Source organism: Podarcis pityusensis (genome assembly GCF_964106645.2).
Source record: "Podarcis pityusensis genome assembly, chromosome: 8".
Taxonomy (NCBI): Eukaryota; Metazoa; Chordata; class Lepidosauria; order Squamata; family Lacertidae; genus Podarcis; species Podarcis pityusensis.
This window is the reverse complement of record NC_138033.1, coordinates 18,905,437-18,925,096: the sequence shown is the minus strand read 5'-3', so window position 1 is coordinate 18,925,096 and position 19,660 is coordinate 18,905,437. Positions and strand designations below refer to the sequence as shown.

The 19,660-nt window shown below is 47.7% G+C and overlaps 1 protein-coding gene across 1 annotated transcript; it reads left to right on the top strand.

Annotated features, from left to right (window-relative positions):
* Nucleotides 1-4,229: 4,229 nt before the first annotated feature.
* Nucleotides 4,230-9,739, top strand: HSPB6 (heat shock protein family B (small) member 6). Its single transcript, XM_081019459.1, has 3 exons — nucleotides 4,230-4,525; nucleotides 7,873-7,995; nucleotides 9,129-9,739. Exons 1-3 carry the CDS (start codon nucleotides 4,310-4,312, stop codon nucleotides 9,324-9,326), a joined length of 537 nt encoding a protein of 178 aa, XP_080875585.1. The 5' UTR covers nucleotides 4,230-4,309; the 3' UTR covers nucleotides 9,327-9,739.
* The last annotated feature ends 9,921 nt before the right edge of the window (nucleotides 9,740-19,660 follow it).

The window sequence follows — 19,660 nt, the reverse complement described above, 5'->3', positions numbered from 1 at the left end:
CCTGTTCTCCCAAAGAGTTGAGAGCAGCATTCCAGCCTTTTGATGTAATCCAGAAGACGCTTTGGAACAGTCCACACCCTTTCCCAAGCTCAATAGTCTGACTGTGAGCTACCCTGTTCTTCTGAATGCTTAGATCCCACTGCAGCACCACTGATCTCATGGGGTAACTGCCCCACCTAGCCCCAGAGGCAGCTGAACAAGCAGTCGGACTCCTTGCGGAAAATTGGGCTGCAGCTCATTTTAAAATCCTTTGAGAATATGCGCGTGGCAAGGTTCTGACTGATGGAAACAGCACACAAGCTTTGCGAGCAAGGAGGTTGCAATATGGCATTATCTAAAAGCGTGTGGCCTAGTGGTTAGAGCATTGGACTAGGGAGACCAGGGTTTGAATCTCCACTCATCCACAAGGTCCCTGGGTGGCCAGTCACGTGTCTCTCCACTTAACCTGCCTCACAGGGTTGCTGTGAGAATAACATGTGTCACCCTGAGCTCCTTGGAGGAGAGATGGGATATTCGTATGATAATAAGCTGCTTCTAAGCTATTTGTTTTATAAATAAATCATTTTAATGCATTTTTCTTAAAATGGAACATTCCCTACAAACCGGAAACAACTCTGCACATTTTTAAAATATTATTTTTATGGTCAGGCCATGCCCCACTACTCCAATATTCTGGGTTTCAAAATACATTATATAGCCTTGTAAAGTTGGGTGGGGGAAGAGTCTCTGTCCTCAAATAGAACCAATTAAGTTACCCAGCTACCAAGATCAATAAGTGTTAGCATATACGGTAATGCCCGAAATGGCTTGGAACCCCAGTCCTGAAAGGAGTAACTCCCCAGCCATCTTAGGCCTTACAATGGACAGAAGAGGACCTCTGGCTGCTGCCCACTTAGTATTGACCCATGACAGGGCCTTCTTGGTGGTGGTTCCCCATTTGTGGAACGGCCTCCCTGGAGCAGCGAATCTGTCTCCCTTGGTATTGGCTTTCAGGAGAAATTTAAGGACATTCCTGTTTACACAGATCTTTGATTATCAGCTATTGCAGTATCTATCCACTACTGCAATTGCTTTTAGATGTTTTTAAAATAGTTTTTAAAATGCTTTAAGTACATTCTAGTGTTAGGACATTGCCTCCCCCCCCTTCTTCATCGAACATAGTTCATAGTACACGCTTTTATCATCTCCTTGGGCTAGAGAAAAAATATCCCCTCCCCTGTAACATATTCCCTGCCCCTGCTGCTTCTCAACTCTTAATTATCCTCTCCCCAGGCTGCTTTTTCACTTTAAAAAATTGTGTTGGGGCTTCACAGCTGCATTCATTTGCAGGTAATGTATAATTAGCCCCTTCTAAATAAATATACTTAAGGTCAGGGGCACATGCTAAGGATTTCAATAAGAATGTTTTAAGTATACACTGACAATTCTCCCAGTTGAAACTGAGAGCAGCTAACAGTGCCAAAAGATTGGAACTTTTGTGCTCATTATACCACAGATGTTAATTTTGTGAATTACTTTTCAGGGAAACAAAACAGCTTTACTAGTCTCACACCAATTAGCCTAATAAAGGCCTTGAGCAGGAAGCTGGGCTGCTATCCCTTCTGCTTCAAAGGCGATTAGGCATTTGAAAGGTGTGTCTCCCTAACCCAATCCCACGGCTTGCTATAGGAGGCGACATTGTATGCTCAGCAAGAAAAGTTTGCTTGTGGTAGGGAGAGATGACTGCTGTATGTAAACTGTGCATTAGAATGCCATTTAGTGTATCTTTCAGCTGGTTCCTACACTCGTGGACCAAACACCATGGAGAGAAGTTCAAGCAAGTCAGAAGGCCTGATCCTGCAGGCCTGTTTTATATTACAGTACTTTCCAACCAAGGTTGTTATTGCATTCACCTGTGAGTCAAGTGTTGACCAGTTGTGTGGTCTACATGTCAAGATCCCAAGCTGCATACTGAAAAAGCTGAACCACAAGACTCTTGTTTGTGAAAGCCTCCAAATCTTGTTCCTCCCTTCTTTCCAACCACCTTTGCTTATAAAGGAGCGAAATTTGCCATGTTAGTTCTCCCCCAGAGATTTGGATTAGAGGTGCGAAATATTTCCCAAAATGGTGACTTGAGGGAAATACCTGTACTGTCGAGAAACTACAGGACTTCTGCAGTAGGTGAAGGTGTGAATCAGTCCCTTTAGCATGCTAGTAAAGGTAAAGGGACCCCTGATCGTTGGGCCCAGTCGTGGCCGACTCTGGGGTTGCGGCGCTCATCTCGCTTTATTGGCCGAGGGAGCTGGCGTACAGCTTCCGGGTCATGTGGCCAGCATGACTAAGCCACTTCTGGCGAACCAGAGAAGTGCATGAAAACACCGTTTACCTTCCCGCCCGAGCGGTACCTATTTATCTACTTGCACTTTGACGTGCTTTCGAACTGCTAGGTTGGCAGGAGCAAGGACTGAGCAACGGGAGCTCACCCCGTCGCGGGGATTCGAACCGCCGGCCTTCTGATCGGCAAGTCCTAGGCTCTGTGGTTTAACCCACAGCGCAAAGTGGGGTGATTTGTGACCCTCCAGGTACGGCTGGACTCCAACTCCCATCAGCCCAGCCATTTTGGCCAATGAGACAGGGATTATGGTGTTGTAGTCAGATAATATCCAGAGGGGGACAGGTCCTGCAGTAAATGAATGAGTTAAGTGTGTTCACATCTTTTGGAGCAGACCTCCTGGGCTTCCTGTATCCCTTCCCCAGTTGGCATTCTGGATTGTCCAGCTTTGTGAAGGAAACCCCCCAGGTCCTTTGCAAGCAGTGCTACATAAAGGGAGAAGCTGCTGAAGCAGCTAAGGATGCTGGGTATGTGCTGTCTCTTCCGTCAATCCATCACCTGGTCCTTGTAGGGTTGGTCCAGTGAGCTCAGGGTTCTGCCTTGGGCTGAGGAAGGGCAAGCAAGTATCTACATGTTGCCAGGCGCAACAGGGATGCTTCTACTTGCGCTGAAAAGCAGCATAAGCATTTTAAATAAATCAAAATAATGCTTTGTGAACATTTCCAAACTCCTTTATTAGGTCATGTCACTGACACACACCATATATTTAAAGTGCATGCCTTCCTCCTCCCCAAGGCTCCCGGGAGCCATAGAGCTACGATTCCCACCAACACCCTTCACAAATTACAGTTCCCAGGATTATATCAGGCTAGAAGGCAAAGCCAGGAGGAAGGGAAGGAAACAAGCGAATGTGGGTTGCAGGAAACGGTGTTAGGGACATAAACGTGGAGAGTGGTTGTTTTTTGTAAAGATATTTTATTGCATTTTATAATGTATACAAAAACCAGAAGAACTGATGACAACTAACAAAAAAAATCATCAGCACATAGAATATATACATTTACTTCTGCAGCTTAAGTAACAAAGTCCAATTCATGAAAGAAAAAACTGTTTTCACAGTTAAAAAACAACAACACCCAGGGAATACATTTGACTGTCGTGAAGTTCAGATTTGGCAGGCTTGTGTCCATGTTTGTCTTCAAAATGAAGGTTGTCCTCCCTACGTGACAAAGGAATGAATGCCAAATGATACAAAAAATGTCTGGGTTTGTGGAAATCTCAAATTATAGCGTACTTTCTCCTATGATAGTTTTATTCCACTGCGAGTGGTGAAAGCAGATACAAATCTTTAAAAGATTTGTTAACGCGCGCTCTCTTTCAAAGGGAAACAAGGACTCACATTTCTTCCCTCGGTGTATTTCCGGCTCACCATCGTTTTGCTTCTCCCGTGTATAAAGGTAACGTCTGAAATGGGGCCGGGCAGCACCGACCGACGGGAAGAGAAACGATGTACTTTCCCCCCTCCTCCCCCATCTAACCACCTGTTCCCAATTCAGACGTTACCGTTACACCCCCCTCCCACTTTGCAGGGCCGTCGTTCAACGTGGGAACAGGCTGGATCGGAGCTCAAAACCGGGGAAACGCCGAGAGAACCTTCCCGGCTCCCTCCTTTCCAGAACAGAATCCTGATGACACGGAAGATCCAGGCACGCCTTTCCCCGCTGAGCCGCGCCTCCGCCTATCGGTTCCCACGTGAGCCTCGAGGCTAGGCGAGCACTAGGCCCCGCCCCTTTTCCGTGGCCCCGCCCACCCGGGCGCTTCGCGGGGCTTCCCGCTCCGTCCCGAAGGCTCTTCGGCGTTCCAGCGGCTTCCAGGGGGCGGAGCCGGCCGGGTATAAAAGGCGCCGCGGCGGGCCGCGCTCGGCGTGCGCTCCCCTGGCCGCGTCTGTGTTCTGAGCGTCTCCGGCTACTCGCCCTCCCGCCTTCGCCTCTCCGCGCCATGGACATCGCCATCCACCACCCCTGGATGCGGCGGCCCTTGGGCTTCCCTTCGGCCTTCCCGTCGCTCTTCCCGCCGCGTCTTTTCGACCAGAGGTTCGGCGAAGGGCTCTTCGAGAGCGACCTGTTCCCGGCCACGCTCAGCCCCTATTACATGCGCACGCCCAGCCTGCAGATGCCTGCGATGCCGCAGATGCCGGAAACGGGGCTTTCGGAGGTAGGTGCGCCTTGCGTTAAGCTTTGAACCCGTCTGGGGCTTTGGTGCGGAATTGCACCAGAAAAAAAAGAAAGATAACGGGAAAAGTTAGTTTTCTAAACCCCCCCCCCATGTATGTCGTGATGCCTCTGGCCATGTGCAGAGTGATTTTTTGGCCGAGCAACAGCGCAGCCCGTCCCCCGCCTAACCGGAGGCTGCTGAGGGGGGTTGCTTAGGATTAAAAGGGAGCAGAAATGCCCGAAGATGGGTAGCGCTCGGTGTCTGGACCTGCGTCGTGGGAATGGGTGTGCCTGCGTGTCGGGAATGTGACGCTTCCTGCGAGGAAGCGGTCTGCGGACTCTAAAGCAGTGGTGCTGCTGTTGCCAATTGGTGAAGGTGCGCACTTGAAAGAGGAAAGGGTGCCAAAGGGCTGGCAGGCTGTGCTTACCTATTATGGTAACATTCTTCAGCCTCCCCAGCTGGCCCTATGGGGGAGCAGGGTGGGGAGACAATGCCAGCTGGGTTGTCTTGCCCTGCGGGGAAGGGGCTGGCATGCAGGACTCAACCCGCCCCCCGCCCTCTGGACTCTTGCTATACAGAAGACGCACTGTCTTGCTGGCTCTCTGCCCACAGCTGCCTGGAGTTACTTACCAGCATGGGGGCATAAGAGGTGGCCTTGCCCCAGATCAGATTATTTGTCTCTCCAGGCCAGCACCTCCTGCTCTGACCGGCAGTGGCTCTCCAGGGTCCCCAGGGAGATCATTTCCCCACGTTGCCGCCAGATACCTGATCCCGAACTGGAGGAGTTGGGAACTGAACCTTGGACCTCCTCCATCACCCCAGATAGTTGCTGCCTATATTAGAGATGCTTCCTCGCTCAGTCGGACATTGGTTGTTGTTCCCGCTGTCCATACTGGTGGGGAATCCAAAGAATTTCCCCCACCCCCAAGTCCCTTCTGCTTAGAACGGGAGGTGCCGGGGGGGGGGGGGTGTTGAACCAGGGTCCTTCTCTGCATGCAAAGGATCTGTAGTCATCGGCTCCATAAATAATAATGACTAAATAATATGTAATTGGATCTGGGAAACGAGGGGTGCTTTTAAGGACTGTGGCATTAAGACTCAACTGTTAGAATTCATCCTTGGGGAGATTTCAGCGCAGCCTTGTGCTGCTGCTGCTGCTGCTGCTGCTGCTGCTGCTGCCGCCGCCACTTAACTCCCCATGCATGACTGGCATACTTTGGCTTTTTCTGTCTTGCTTTTTCCAATGTGCTTCATCACACCCCTTGGCAGGGAGATTGCTCCTGTGTTCCTGGCGCACTGGCTCTAAATATACAGTGATCCAATCTAGAAGACCCTGAGGGATAGCTCAGTCGGTAGTGCCTGAAACTCTTCAGTCTTGGGTTCGAATCCCACACTGGGCGAAAGATTCTTGCATTGCAGGGAGTTGGACTGGATAACCCTCATGGCCCAACTCTACAATTCTATGATATTCTTAGCTAGCTACAAAAGGGTGTAAAATACAGAGCATTCTCGCCCATATCGTAAAGGGTTGTGTTTAGCCTGGAGGGGTTGTTGCTGTGTTGGTTTCTGTAACTGCTACCCAGTGCTCATAAAGCGGCTTCATGGTGGCTCTAACTTATTATTTAACAGTTATTAAAGTGGCTAATTTCTTTCCTAAACACTGTGCATATATTAAAAGATAATATCAGAGGCAGGGAACTGTTGTCAGCCCAACGACACTGTTCCCTTCTGGACAACCTTTTGTGTTGGCAGGCGAGGCCAGAGCCGAGAATGAGCAGAGCAGCGAATGTGAATTCTGCCTTATGCAGTCAGCTAGTTACCTGTTTGTTTGTTTTTTTAAATAATTTTTATTAAAGTTTTGAACAACAAAGAAAGAAAGAAAACATACACAATACATATAACAACAACACACACAAAAAACAAAACAAAATTCAACAATAAAAAAAACAAAAAGCATAACAATTAAAAACAATATCTCTTTTCCATTTCCATTTTTAAATTACTTATTTTCTGGACTTCCTCATACCTCCCTCTTTTGTATTCCAATCCAAATTGTTTGTCCAGCAGTTTCTTTTCCACTTTTTATATCCCAATCTTAGCTTTAATAAGATATTAAAATATATATCTTCAACTTCTTTAAACCTGATCTTTGGTCTTAGTATCATATGACGTTAAAATTTTCCCTCTTAATATCAAATTTCCATTTCTTTAAACATCTTTAATCTTAATCTTTAATCTTAGTCTATCATTAGCTTTAACCTGTACAGCTGGAAACCGCTTATTTTCAGTCCAACATCACTCTAACATTCCTTAATTTTGCAGTGTTTCTGAAGATAGTCTTTAAATTTCTTCCAATCTTCCTCCATCGACTCTTCTCCCTGGTCACGGATTCTACCAGTCATTTCCGCCAATTCCATATAGTCCATAAGTTTCATCTGCCATTCCTCCAGCGTGGGAAGTTCTTGTGTAGCTAGTTACCTGTTTGGTCCTCCATCCAGACAAACAAGAAGCCTTAGCAGAATTCAATGACGTATTCCACCCAGGCACAAACCCTCAAAGAGGGTGTGGTCTTGGAAGAAGCGTGTGAGTCTTGGGGCCAGATACAGACCTGGAGGGCAGCATTTGGCCCCTGGGCCTTGGCATCCAATCCCTGGATTAAGACAGTCGCTGCTCTGGTAAGGCGTGATATAAAAGGAAGAAGGAATGGTGAGGGAAGAGGGAAGCAAGCGCTGCGCTTTGGCTGCGTATGTTACTAGAGCACTTACTTTCTTCCCCAGGCCTTTGATGGACTGCGGTGGTGTTTGCTATTAGTTGTGCTTCTGTTATTGGGGATGTACGTCCCCCCCCGTAGACGTGTTTTATTATAATGTACAGTGGTACCTCAGGTTACAGACGCTTCAGGTTACAGACTCCGCTAACCCAGAAATAGTATGTCGGGTTAAGAACTTTGCTTCAGGATGAGAACAGAAATCACATGGCAGTGGCAGTGGGAGGCTCCATTAGCTAAAGTGGTACCTCAGGTTAAGAACAGTTTCAGGTTAAGAACGGACCTCCAGAACGAATTAAGTTCTTAACCCGAGGTACCACTGTACTTGTGTTTATTGTGCTCTCAGTATCTATTTTGGGGGAGACTTTGTTCAGTGGGCAACTAACAAGTTCAATGAGTTATAATCATCCTTGCTAAATATGCCCAGTGGTGTTAGTGCCTACCCTGTGGCTTGTTGAAGAAAGCAGTAAAAGGGTGTTGACTTGTCCACAACAGCACCCCTGGGCGCAGGGACAGCTGGCCTGCAGAAGATGCTGTCTGTTGAATCCAGTTTTTACTTTGTTTTCCCCCTTCCACCCAGGTGAAGATGGACAAAGACAAGTTCTCCGTGTTGTTGGATGTGAAGCATTTTTCACCTGAAGAGATGAGCGTGAAGGTGATTGGGGACTACATCGAAGTTCATGCCAAGCATGAGGAACGGCCGGTATGTGGCTTCATGGGTTCTTTGTGGGGTGGCCCTGACCTAAAAGATCCCTGTGGTGGCCGTAGGCCAGTGTTCTTCAACCTTGGGAGTTGTCGTTCAGCAAAATCTGGGGACCTGCCATCCTTGAGCTGCCATTGGCTAAGCTGCCTGAGAATGACGGGGGTTGTGGTTCAGCAACTTCCGAGGACCTGAGGTTGAAGAACACTGGCATATCCAAAAGCAGGAAGTTAAAGCTGCCATCCTAAGTCAACCCCGGAAGCAAATCCTATTGAACTCTGGAGTCCACTTAGTCTGTACACAGGGATTTGGAAACCTCAGTAGCTGGAACTGCCTGGAAAAACATCTGCTGCTGCACCACCAGTGTCCAGAGCAGAATCCGTGGCCCTCCAGAGGTTGTTGGAATCGCAACTTGCATTGGTCCCAACCAACAGGGTTTATGGCCAAGGGTGCAGGGAATTGTAGTTCAGCAACATCTGGAGGGGCCACAGATCCCGCCCCCCCCCCAAGCCGTGTCTGAAATGTCTGAAAACTACATGCATCAGTAAATAGAAGACATCTGAAGGCAGCCCTGTTTAGGGAAGCTTTTAATGTTTAATAGACTATTGTATTTTTATATTCTGTTAGAAGCCGCCCAGAGTGGCTGGGGAAACCCAGCCAGATGGGTGGGATATTAATAATAAATTATTATTATTATATATAAGGCATGTGTTGCCGCCTGAACGTCCTGTTTGTGTTGCCTTGGGCAGGCAAGATAAAGCGACTAACCAATTTAATAAATAAAATAATTAAGAAGTAACTTTGGAACTCCCTGCCTATTGATATCAAGCAGGTGCCTTCACTGCACACTCCTTCAGTGCCTGCTAAAAACATTCCTGTTGAAACAAGCTTACCTAGATACTTAGAAAGCTGAGGCGATTACAGTGTTTCAGTATTTTATCTCTCGAAGTAGGGTTCTAAAATTTTACTTGGGGTTACTGGTTTATCTTTCCGTAAACCGCTTTGACCTTTTCCCTTTTAAACAATCAAGCAGTGTATAAATTTTGTGAAATAAATACATAAAATTCTCGGTGAGAGTGCTGGTTTCTGGACCCCCTTTAGTCACTTGCCTGTTTTTGCATCTCCGCTCTTTATAGGATGAGCACGGCTACATCTCCCGGGAGTTCCACCGCCGCTACATGATCCCCAAGGGGGTTGACCCCGCAGCCATCACCTCGGCCCTGTCTCCCGACGGGGTGCTATCCATCACGGCACCGACTACCCAGGCTCTTCCCGGCGTGGAGCGCAGCATCCCCATCAGCCGCCAGGAAAAGCCTGCCGTCACCGGAAAGTAATAGGGTAGCAGCCTAGCTTGGCTTTTTGCTCTCCGTTTTTACCAGAAGCCAGCAAGCATCTCAGGCCTGCTCTCCCCTCGCTAGTAGCTGCAAGGGCTGCTCACTCTTCACAGAAGTGACATTCCCCTCTGCCCGCTCCCTGCTGAGGTTCTGGCAGCAGAGACTATATATTGCCTCTAGGGTGGTGATCCTTTAGTGCAATTTCCCTACACTCCAGTAGGACCTTCCTGGAGTAGAGATTGGGCCCTTTCTTCTTCTGGCTAGGAGTACCCTTCTGTTGCAGGCTTACTCTGTGCACCACTGTTTATGCCAGACTCCTTGCTTTGTATAAATACAGATGCCACTTGGGTACATGTACTTGCTTAAAAAACAGATGTCACATTGATACTTGCTAATAAACGTGGTGTTTCTGCCTTCTGAGTGTGTGATTGCATCTGGACGTGGGAGGGCAATGAACCTTAAGGCGGCACCAGCCGGGAAGGTGGGTGGTAGCAAATTTCCACATCACTGACCATGGCATTGACCACTGTATTCCAGATTAGAGCATAAGAGCATGGCAGGATCAGGCCTATCCAGCAGCATATTCCTTCAAGTGGACATCTTGGAAGTGAAGGAGCAAGGCATGGCCATAAGCGCCCTCTCCCTAGCAAATCCATAAGACACTCTAAAAGGGATAGTTATTTTGCAGAAGCCATGCTGATTCTTCTCTAGCAAAGCTTGTTCTTCTATTTTCTCAGTGCTTTCCACCAGTTTTCCCAGGACAGATGTCGGGCTAACTAGTCTGCAACAGCCCAAATCCCAATATATTTCCCAAATACTTAATCTTACACTAGCCACTTTCCACTCTTCGGGTACAAAGGCTGATTAGAGACAAGCTGCATGTTCTTGTTAGAGCAGCAGTTTTGCATTTGATTTCTCTTAAGAATGCTCTGAGGGCTGCCATCTGGACCCGATGAATTCTTTTGAATTGGTTGAGGACGCCTAGAGCATCATTGTGTGACGCCAATATTTGCAGTAGAACCTGGCAAGAGGGTTTGGTTGTTAAACCCCTGGGAATTGTAGCTCTGTGAGGGGAATAGGAGTCTCCTAACAACTCTTGGCACCCTTAGCAAACTGCCCTTTCTATAATTCTTTGGGGGAAGCTATGATTATTCAAAGTGCAGATGGGGCCTAACTTAGACCCATTAATTTGAGTGGGTCTACTCTCGGCAGAGGGACACGGGTGGCACTGTGGTTTAAACCACAGAGCCTAGGACCTGCCAATCAGAAGGTCGGCGGTTTGAATCCCCGCAACGGGGTGAGCTCCCGTTGCTCAGTCCCTGCTCCTGCCAACCTAGCAGTTCGAAAGCACGTCAAAGTGCAAGCAGATAAATAGGTACCACTCTGGTGGGAAGGTAAGCGGTGTCTCTGTGCGCTGCTCTGGTTCGCCAGAAGCGGCTTAGTCATGCTGGCCACATGACCCGGAAGCTGTCTGCGGACAAACACCAGCTCCCTCGGCCAATAAAGCGAGACGAGTGCCGCAACCCCAGAGTCATCCGCGACTGGACCTAATGGTCAGGGGTCCCTTTACCCTTTACCTTTACTCTCAGCAGAGCTTATCTCACACTCTGGCTTTTGTAGCACCATGAAGCTCTGTTTTGTGCAGCTGCAGCCATGTGAACCTGAAGCTTAACAGACTCACTTTAATTACCCTCAATGCCCAGAACAAAGGCCTATTGCCTCCGTCCTAATTGCCACTCAAGCTTCTGATTTTGAAACTGTAATTAAAAAACAGCTTTGCATGCAGTGTTTAAGACGTGTGAATCCTTCCACATTTCCAGATGTCTCCTCATGTATAGGCAAGTAGCAAACGTGCTTAAAATGCACCGTGTCTTAACATCTGTGGGCACAGTAGTCCCGGCGGAGACATGCAATACGCATTCCACAAAGGACAGAAACTTGGCGGGCTGCCTAATCCGTTGTGCGGATGGATTAAATATATTTATTTTTGCAGAGGAGTTTTGTGGTGTTAGGCTTTCGCAGCTAAACAATCATGTCAGTTTGCAAGTCTTAACAAATTGGTTATGGCGGAAGTTTTTTGCGGGCTACAGTTCTAACTTTATTGGGTGCATCTGATACTGGAACATTCTGCTGAGGGGCAGCTCCCTGGTTCTGTCTGGATGGCTATTACAGGTACTGGGTATGACAGGAGTTTGGTGTGATTCAGCAGGGATCTCCTAGGTGTGGCATTATTTCAGCCATGGAAATAAGTGTTAGAAACATGCCCTGGGAAGGCTACCAACTTCCCAAGTCTTCAGAGCGTCTCTCCGGTGGTCCTCCCTGGCTGTAAATCACCCTCAGTCCAGAGAGAGTGGTGATAAGTGACCTTTCTCTTCTGAGAAGAGCACACTAGTCTTCTGGTACAGTGGTAGCTCGGGTTAAGTACTTAATTTGTTCCGGAGGTCCGTTCTTAACCTGAAACTGTTCTTAACCTGAAGCACCACTTTAGCTAATGGGGCCTCCTGCTGCCGCCGCGCCACTGGAGCCCGATTTCTGTTCTCATCCTGAAGCAAAGTTCTTAACCCGAGGTACTATTTCTGGGTTAGCGAAGTCTGTAACCTGAAGCGTCTGTAACCTGAAGCGCATGTAACCTGAGGTACCACTGTATTTCATGGCAGAAGAAAGATTCGGAGTTCTAAAACTACTTTATTTACAGTCTATGCTCAAAGACTCCATCAGCACGTCTGTGCTCTTTGAACACCAGTACAGAAAACTGCGACACATACAGAAGTGAAACTAACTTCCAACAGTACAGGAAGAGATAATACAGACTTCCTTTCTCACACCCTCTCAGACACTCACATGATGTCCACAAAACATAGTACAATAGTACCACTCGCTGGAGCAGCTCGGATAAATAAAAATCCTAACAATAAGTTCCCCAGAGTTACCAGGCTGCAAAATTTTACTACTCTCTTTGCCCTTGCAGATGGGGGACAGTATCTGCTTCAATGGCTGCCTGCTACATTTCTGTGCCCTGGTACTGAGGAGTGGGCTTTCTTGTCAGTCCACTCACTTTCTGTAGTAAGCATAGAGGAGAAAGTGTTCCACCTCTTTGGCCTGCCTGCCTCTAACTCCTTGCCTCCCTGTGGCAAGTAGTCTAGTATTTAAACAACCTAGCATGGCACCCTTAGACTCGTTGTTGTTTAGTCGTGTCCAACTCTTCGTGACCCCCTGGACCAGAGCACGCCAGGCACTCCTGTCTTCCACTGCCTCCCACAGTTTGGTCAAACTCATGCTGGTAGCTTCGAGAACACTGTCCAACCATCTCGTCCTCTGTCGTCCCCTTCCCCTTGTGCCCTCCATCTTTCCCAACATCAGGGTCTTTCCAGGGAGTCTTCTCTTCTCATGAGGTGGCCAAAGTATTGGAGCCTCAGCTTCAGGATCTGTCCTTCCAGTGAGCACTCAGGGCTGATTTCCTTCAGAATGGATAGGTTTGATCTTCTTGCAGTCCATGGGACTCTCAAGAGTCTCCTCCAACACCATAATTCAAAAGCATCAATTCTTTGGCGATTAGCCTTCTTTATGGTCCAACTCTCACTTCCATACATCACTACTGGACCCTTAGACTAGCATCTGTTAATTTGCTTAGTTTGTACTGACTTTGCCATGATGGTCAAGAAGACAGGGCCTTGAAGCTCTAATCTCTGCAGGTGGAGAGAATCTCTTCCTTAGCCCAAGGGCCACATTAACCTTCTGGGGGCCATATTGTCATTCTTTTCTTTAGGGGGGCTTTACATGCAGACCGCCTACAGCCTCCCGGATAAAGCTCCACAGCTTCGTCCCTAGTTTCTGTGTTAATGCTGCAAAGGATGGTATTTTATTTTTTTAACACTGCTAAACTAGATGCTAATCTTCATGGATGGAAGAGGAAGTGTTGTAGATTTCCCCAAGCAATTCAAGGAGGAAACACAAGACTTCATGCACTTCCCACGACCAAGATATAATCGGTTGGTTCAGCCAGGCTAGCTCTCTGTATATAAGCCAGTAAGTGAGCAAATCTAGATGCAAAGGTAGGCAGAAAAGTGAAGGAAAAAAAAAAACACCTTTGTATAGAAGGCTAGCTTCTACATCTACACGCATGCTCTCTCGCCCACAAGGCCCTCCAAAGTTTCTTCCAGGGACAGTTCCTGGATTTGCAGAAGCTGTCCCGGTTTCTGATTTGATCCCAGAATGTCCCACTTTCCTTGGGACATCCCTATTTTCATCAGAGAAGTGTTCATAGAATCATAGAATCATAGAGTTGGAATAGACCACAAGGGCCATCGAGTCCAACCCCCTGCCAAGCAGGAAACACCATCAGAGCACTCCTGACATATGGTTGTCAAGCCTCTGCTTAAAGACCTCCAAAGAAGGAGACTCCACCACACTCCTTGGCAGCAAATTCCACTGTCGAACAGCTCTTACTGTCAGGAAGTTCTTCCTAATGTTTAGGTGGAATCTTCTTTCTTGTAGTTTGGATCCATTGCTCCATGTCCGCTTCTCTGGAGCAGCAGAAAACAACCTTTCTCCCTCCTCTATGTGACATCCTTTTATATATTTGAACATGGCTATCATATCACCCCTTAACCTCCTCTTCTCCAGGCTAAACATACCCAGCTCCCTTAGCCGTTCCTCATAAGGCATCGTTTCCAGGCCTTTGACCATTTTGGCTGCCCTCCTCTGGACACGTTCCAGTTTGTCAGTTTCCTTCTTGAACTGTGGTGCCCAGAATTGGACACAGTACTCCAGGTGAGGTCTGACCAGAGCAGAATACAGTGGCACTATTACTTCCCTTGATCTAGATGCTATACTCCTATTGATGCAGCCCAGAATTGCATTGGCTTTTTTAGCTGCCGCGTCACACTGTTGGCTCATGTCAAGTTTGTGGTCAACCAAGACTCCGAGATCCTTTTCACATGTACTGCTCTCAAGCCAGGTGTCATCCATCTTGTATTTGTGCCTCTCATTTTTTTTTGCCCAAGTGCAATACTTTACATTTCTCCCTGTTAAAGTTCATATTGTTTGTTTTGGCCCAGTTCTCTAATCTGTCAAGGTCGTTTTGAAGTGTGATCCTGTCCTCTAGGGTGTTAGCCACCCCTCCCAGTTTGGTGTCATCTGCAAATTTGATCAGGATGCCCTTGAGTCCATCATCCAAGTCGTTGATAAAGATGTTGAATAAGACCGGGCCCAAGACAGAACCCTGTGGCACCCCACTAGTCACTCTTCTCCAGGATGAAGAGGAATCATTGATGAGCACCCTTTGGGTTCGGTCAGTCAGCCAGTTACAAATTCACTGAGTGGTAGCATAGTCAAGACCGCATTTTACCAGCTTCTTTACAAGAATATCATGGGGCACCTTGTCGAATGCCTTGCTGAAATCAAGGTAGGCTACATCCACTGCGTTCCCTTCATCTACCAGGCTTGTAATTCTGTCAAAAAACGAGATCAGGTTAGTCTGACATGACTTATTTTTCAGAAATCCATGCTGACTATTGGTGATCACAGCCTTCCTTTCTAGGTGCTCACAGACTGTTTGCTTAATGATCTGCTCCAGAATCTTCCCTGGTATTGATGTCAGACTGACTGGGCGATAATTATTTGGGTCCTCTCTTTTCCCCTTTTTGAAAATAGGGACAACATTTGCCCTCCTCCAGTGTTGGAGGGTGTGGAGTTATACGACCCCCGAGCCAAGGAGATAAGTAGGTATACAACCTTTAGAAGATATCTGAAGGCAGCCCTGTATGTTTTAGTGTGTGTGTGTGTGTGTGTGTGTAGGGGGGGGAAGCTGCCCAGAGTGGCTGGGGCAACCCAGTCAGATGGGCTGGGTAGTATTTTATTTTATTATTTTTATTATTATTGAAATCTTGGAGGGTATGCCCTACTCCTGCACCCTGGCAAGCAGGAGGTATCAGAGTGCAAGGATGTATTCTAGCCAGGCAAGAAGGATGAGGAGCAGGCTAGTTAAGGCATGTAGCTCAGGGAAAGAGGGTGTGACTTCGCAGTGTCCCCTGGCCCAGGTACAGAGATTTGGAGGCTTAAAAACAACAGGGCTCTCTTGCCCACTAACAAAGGAGGTGGAGTTGTGGGCTGTGGTTCCACCAAGCAAACATGACAAATCTTTCACACTTGACTTTTCTTTCTAGCGCCACTGTGTCGTAAGAAACAGACTTTTTCAGCGAAGGCAGTCACCACAAAACAGCAAATAAAGGGAACAACACTCAAGCAGAGTCAAAAGTACCATGACAGCTAGTTTGGACAGAAAACCCTCTGCACCAGCGTGTAACTCCTAAAGAACGGAATAAAAAGGGACACATTCTTCAAGTTGTCAGTGCTTGCCTGTGTTAAAACTTAATGAGCTTTGGTTCAGAAAGCAAGTTAAAAGAAGAAGAAAAAAGCTGGCAGCCACCCAAATGAAAAACCACAAGTTTCCTCTGCTTTGCCTTTTCCAAAAGCAGAGGTTGCCAATGTGGTGCCCGCAGAGTCTCCCCGCCCCATTGAAATTAGGCTTGAAAGAAGTGCGCTATTGTAGCCAAGAGAAAATAGGTTGTGGTGTGTGCTCGGCTGCAATATCTCTGCTTTGCAAATGTGCCTACCGGCCCAGAAAACACTGGCAACCCCTGCCCTTATTGCACTGTGATCTACTACATAAACACAGGGATATTTCTGCAGGGCAAGCTGGCTGTGGATTCATGGAATCCTAGATCATCCCTGCTTATGCACACAAGTTTTTTTTTTGCAGCCTCTACATATCGTCTCCTTCAAAATGCCATTCCACTTCCCCGCTCCCCCATGTAATCTGGATTTACTTTTGCTTACTGAATTTCCTGCAGAAACATTAAACCCACATTAAATGGGGGAATCTGGGGTGATGTTTTGAAGGGGGAGGTCATTTGGACGCTGCACAAAATTCCTGGAGTGGTAGAGCATCTGCTTTGCATGCAGAAGGTCCTGGGTTCAAACGCCGGCTTCGTCAGGGAGGGCTGGGAAAGAATCACTGCCTCAAAAACCATGGAGGGTTGCTGCCAGTCAGAGTAGACAGTATTGAACTGGATGGACCAATGGTCTGACTCAGAGGTGCTGACTTGTGTTCCGGATTGTGGGTGCCCAGTGGCACACATGCATTTGACGCGACATCGTGATAATAGTTGCCCGTGGTCTGCACTTCTGGAAGCAACTGATCAGAGCCTGGTTCTGAAAGGCTTTCCCCGTTGGGTAACTTAGTGACATGTGTCTATTTTGTTTTAATTCAAATGTATATGCTGTTTCCTTTTTATTGTGCATTGCCTTGAACCACAGTGCAGAAGGCGGTTAATAATAATACAATGGTACCTCAGGTTACATACGCTTCAGGTTACATACGCTTCAGGTTACAGACTCCGCTAACCCAGAAATAGTGCTTCAGGTTAAGAACTTTGCTTCAGGTTGAGAACAGAAATCGGGCTCCGGTGGCGCGGCGGCAGCAGGAGGCCCCATTAGCTAAAGTGGTGCTTCAGGTTAAGAACAGTTTCAGGTTAAGAACAGACCTCCGGAACGAATTAAGTATTTAACCTGAGGTACCACTGTAATATGATGATGATGTTGATGCACTAGCTACAAGGCATTGGACTGTCCCCACTGTGTAATCTTGTAACTTAAGTTCTTCCCCTGGTATCCTGGTCACCTTTACTGCTATGACACAGCAGTTCTCGTGACTCTTCTCAGCAAGGCCAAGACAGAAAGATCCATGGTCTCAAGAGTGCGTTGGCTTTGGACGTGGGAAAACGCCAGGGGAAATATTTGCTCAGTCATGGAGCCTGTTGGCTGGCAGCCTAACTTCAGAGGTAAACTGAGAACCCCATGTAAGCTATCCCCAGCTGCTTGGAGTAAGGGTAGGATACACAATTGTCTAATAGTCTATATTTATATCTATCTGTGTGTGTGTGTGTGTGTGTGTGTGTGTGTGTGTGTGTGTGTGTGCTGGTTTCAGCTTCGTCACATTCAAGAATAGGGATAAGTCCCCCACCCGCCTGAGGGCTATATTCTAGGGTTGCCATACATCCAGAATTTTCCAGACATTGCGGGATTCGGCTGTCGGAAATAGTGTCCAGGTGGACATTGCTTAAACATCCGGGAAAATCCAGACATACGGCAAACCCATATCGGAAGTGTAGATTTCGGCGAATTTCCTTAAAAATAGCTTTGAAACTTCTTCTTCTTGTTGAGATCTTGCAAAAATAGATCAATGACCTTTGTGTCCGGATTTTCTCTTTTCGAAATACGGCAACCCTATTGTATTTCCTTCTGGGCAACTTCCCATAGGTCACATGACAGTGGTGGGTGGGGCCAGAAGCACATACCCTCCAATTGAAACCCTGGAGAGTTACTGCCAGTCAGGGAGCCACTGAGCTAGAATGGACCACTGATCTCTGTTTAAGGCGGTTTCCCATGTTCCTATGGCATTAATGGACCTAAGTTAGTGATGTCCATTCATGTCTATGAGGCTACACTGCTTAATAGTGGATGCAACCCAGTATGTCTTTTCCCCACATCAGTTAAGCGGATGAAACGAAGACAGTTGTGGGCTTGAGTGCCAAAGGAGTGTGAGCTCAGTTCAGTTCTGGAGACAAATTCCTAGGCGAAAGATGTGAGCCTTGTTCTTTAATCCTGACCGTATGTTGTTTGCACCTGGTTCTGGTTGGCAGATCTCGAGGTTCTAGTGAAAAACGAAATTGACCCAACAGTTTGGATAGTTTGCGCATGCCTGATGTGCAGGAGAGCTGCAACCTGCACCCATTTAACTTGTGCACATTCAGCTTTACGCATTTGGCAATATATTTTTTTTTAAATTAAGGGTGCAGGCATCTGGGGGAAAAATACATTGTCAATCCCACCTGCCATTGCACCCAAAGTGCTTTGACTATGCATGATTTTGGCTTTGTGCTCTATCCCTGGAACATAAGTTGAGAGTCAACTGTAGTAGAGAATACCACCTGGCAGAGCAAGGCTTTGGTGTGGTATGAAGTCCTTCCAAAGGAGCTTACCAGGGAAGGAGAGGGGCAACAATAGTTCTGCATAGGAAGCAGCTGTCAGGGACTGTGCTGAGGATCAGGATCCTCAATCTTCCCAGGAGCAGTGGGACAGTATAGATTTGGAACAGTGGTTTGCAGAGGGACATAGTTCAGAAGACAGAAGTTGGGAAGAACTGGGTGGTGAACAGCTAGGAGAACTGGGAGAGAGTTAACAGACTCACTTTCGCTGGAAAGTGTCCATTAGCTCAGCCCAAAGTCAAGGAGAACAGAGTGGGTGGCAACACAGAAAGCACAGTGGTTGCAAGACGAGGAACTGACGTGGGTGACGGGGGGGGGGGAAGCAGGTGGAACCCTTAATTGGGAGCACCTTCATTCCTAGGAATGGATTCTTTGTTCTCTCTCTGTGATCATTAATATCTGTAAATGGTAAGAGACTCCTTTTGCTTTGTTCTGCTTATCTACTGCCAAAGGGGGCGGGGAGTAAGCCGAGTCCCTGAAGCCTGACAGCAGCCTTACGTCAAGGCGGACCGCTGCTCTGTCTAGCTCAGCATCCCCTGCACGGACTGGCAGCAGCTCTCTGGTGCTTCAGTGAGGCGTCTTTCCCACTCCTACCTGGAGATGCTGGGGAGGCCATTTGCATACATGTGCTCTTGAGACCTGCTGGTGAAGGGCAGGAAATAATTTTAATAGTAAAATGTGCTCAACCACTGAGCTACACCCCTCTCCACCAAACATCACAGCAACACAGGAAGATGCGGTGAAGGGGAGGGTGCTCCTGCACCCGGATCCTGCTTGCCAGCTTCGACATCTGGTCGGCTGCTATAAGGAACAGGCTGCTAGGCTGGGTGAGCCCCGAGCCCCATCCAGCAAGGTCCTTCTTATGAGTCAGACCCCTAGCTCTCCACGCTGGCTGGCAGAGGCTGCCCAAGATTTCTGGCAATATTTTCTCCCAGCCCTACAAGGACATGCCAGGGATTGAACCTGGGGCATCCTGCACTCAAAGCAGGTGTTCTTCCACTGCATCACAGTCCTTCGCACCAATGGGTGTTCTCCAAATCCAGCCCATAAAAAGCCACTCTGGGGATCTCCGGCTGTGTCACACTCCGCTGACTCACCGGGCCCAAATGTTGCTCTGCCTATCAAGCCTCTGGCGACCCGCCGAGTGGATTTTTGCTGCCGGCCTGCTATCGCTGAGAAAAAGGGAAGGAGCTGCCAAGTCCTGGCATGGCAGCTGTGCAGGGCCATTCCGCTCTCCTCACCAGGTCCATGAAATGAAACTCAGGAGATGATTTAGCTGGACTTTGT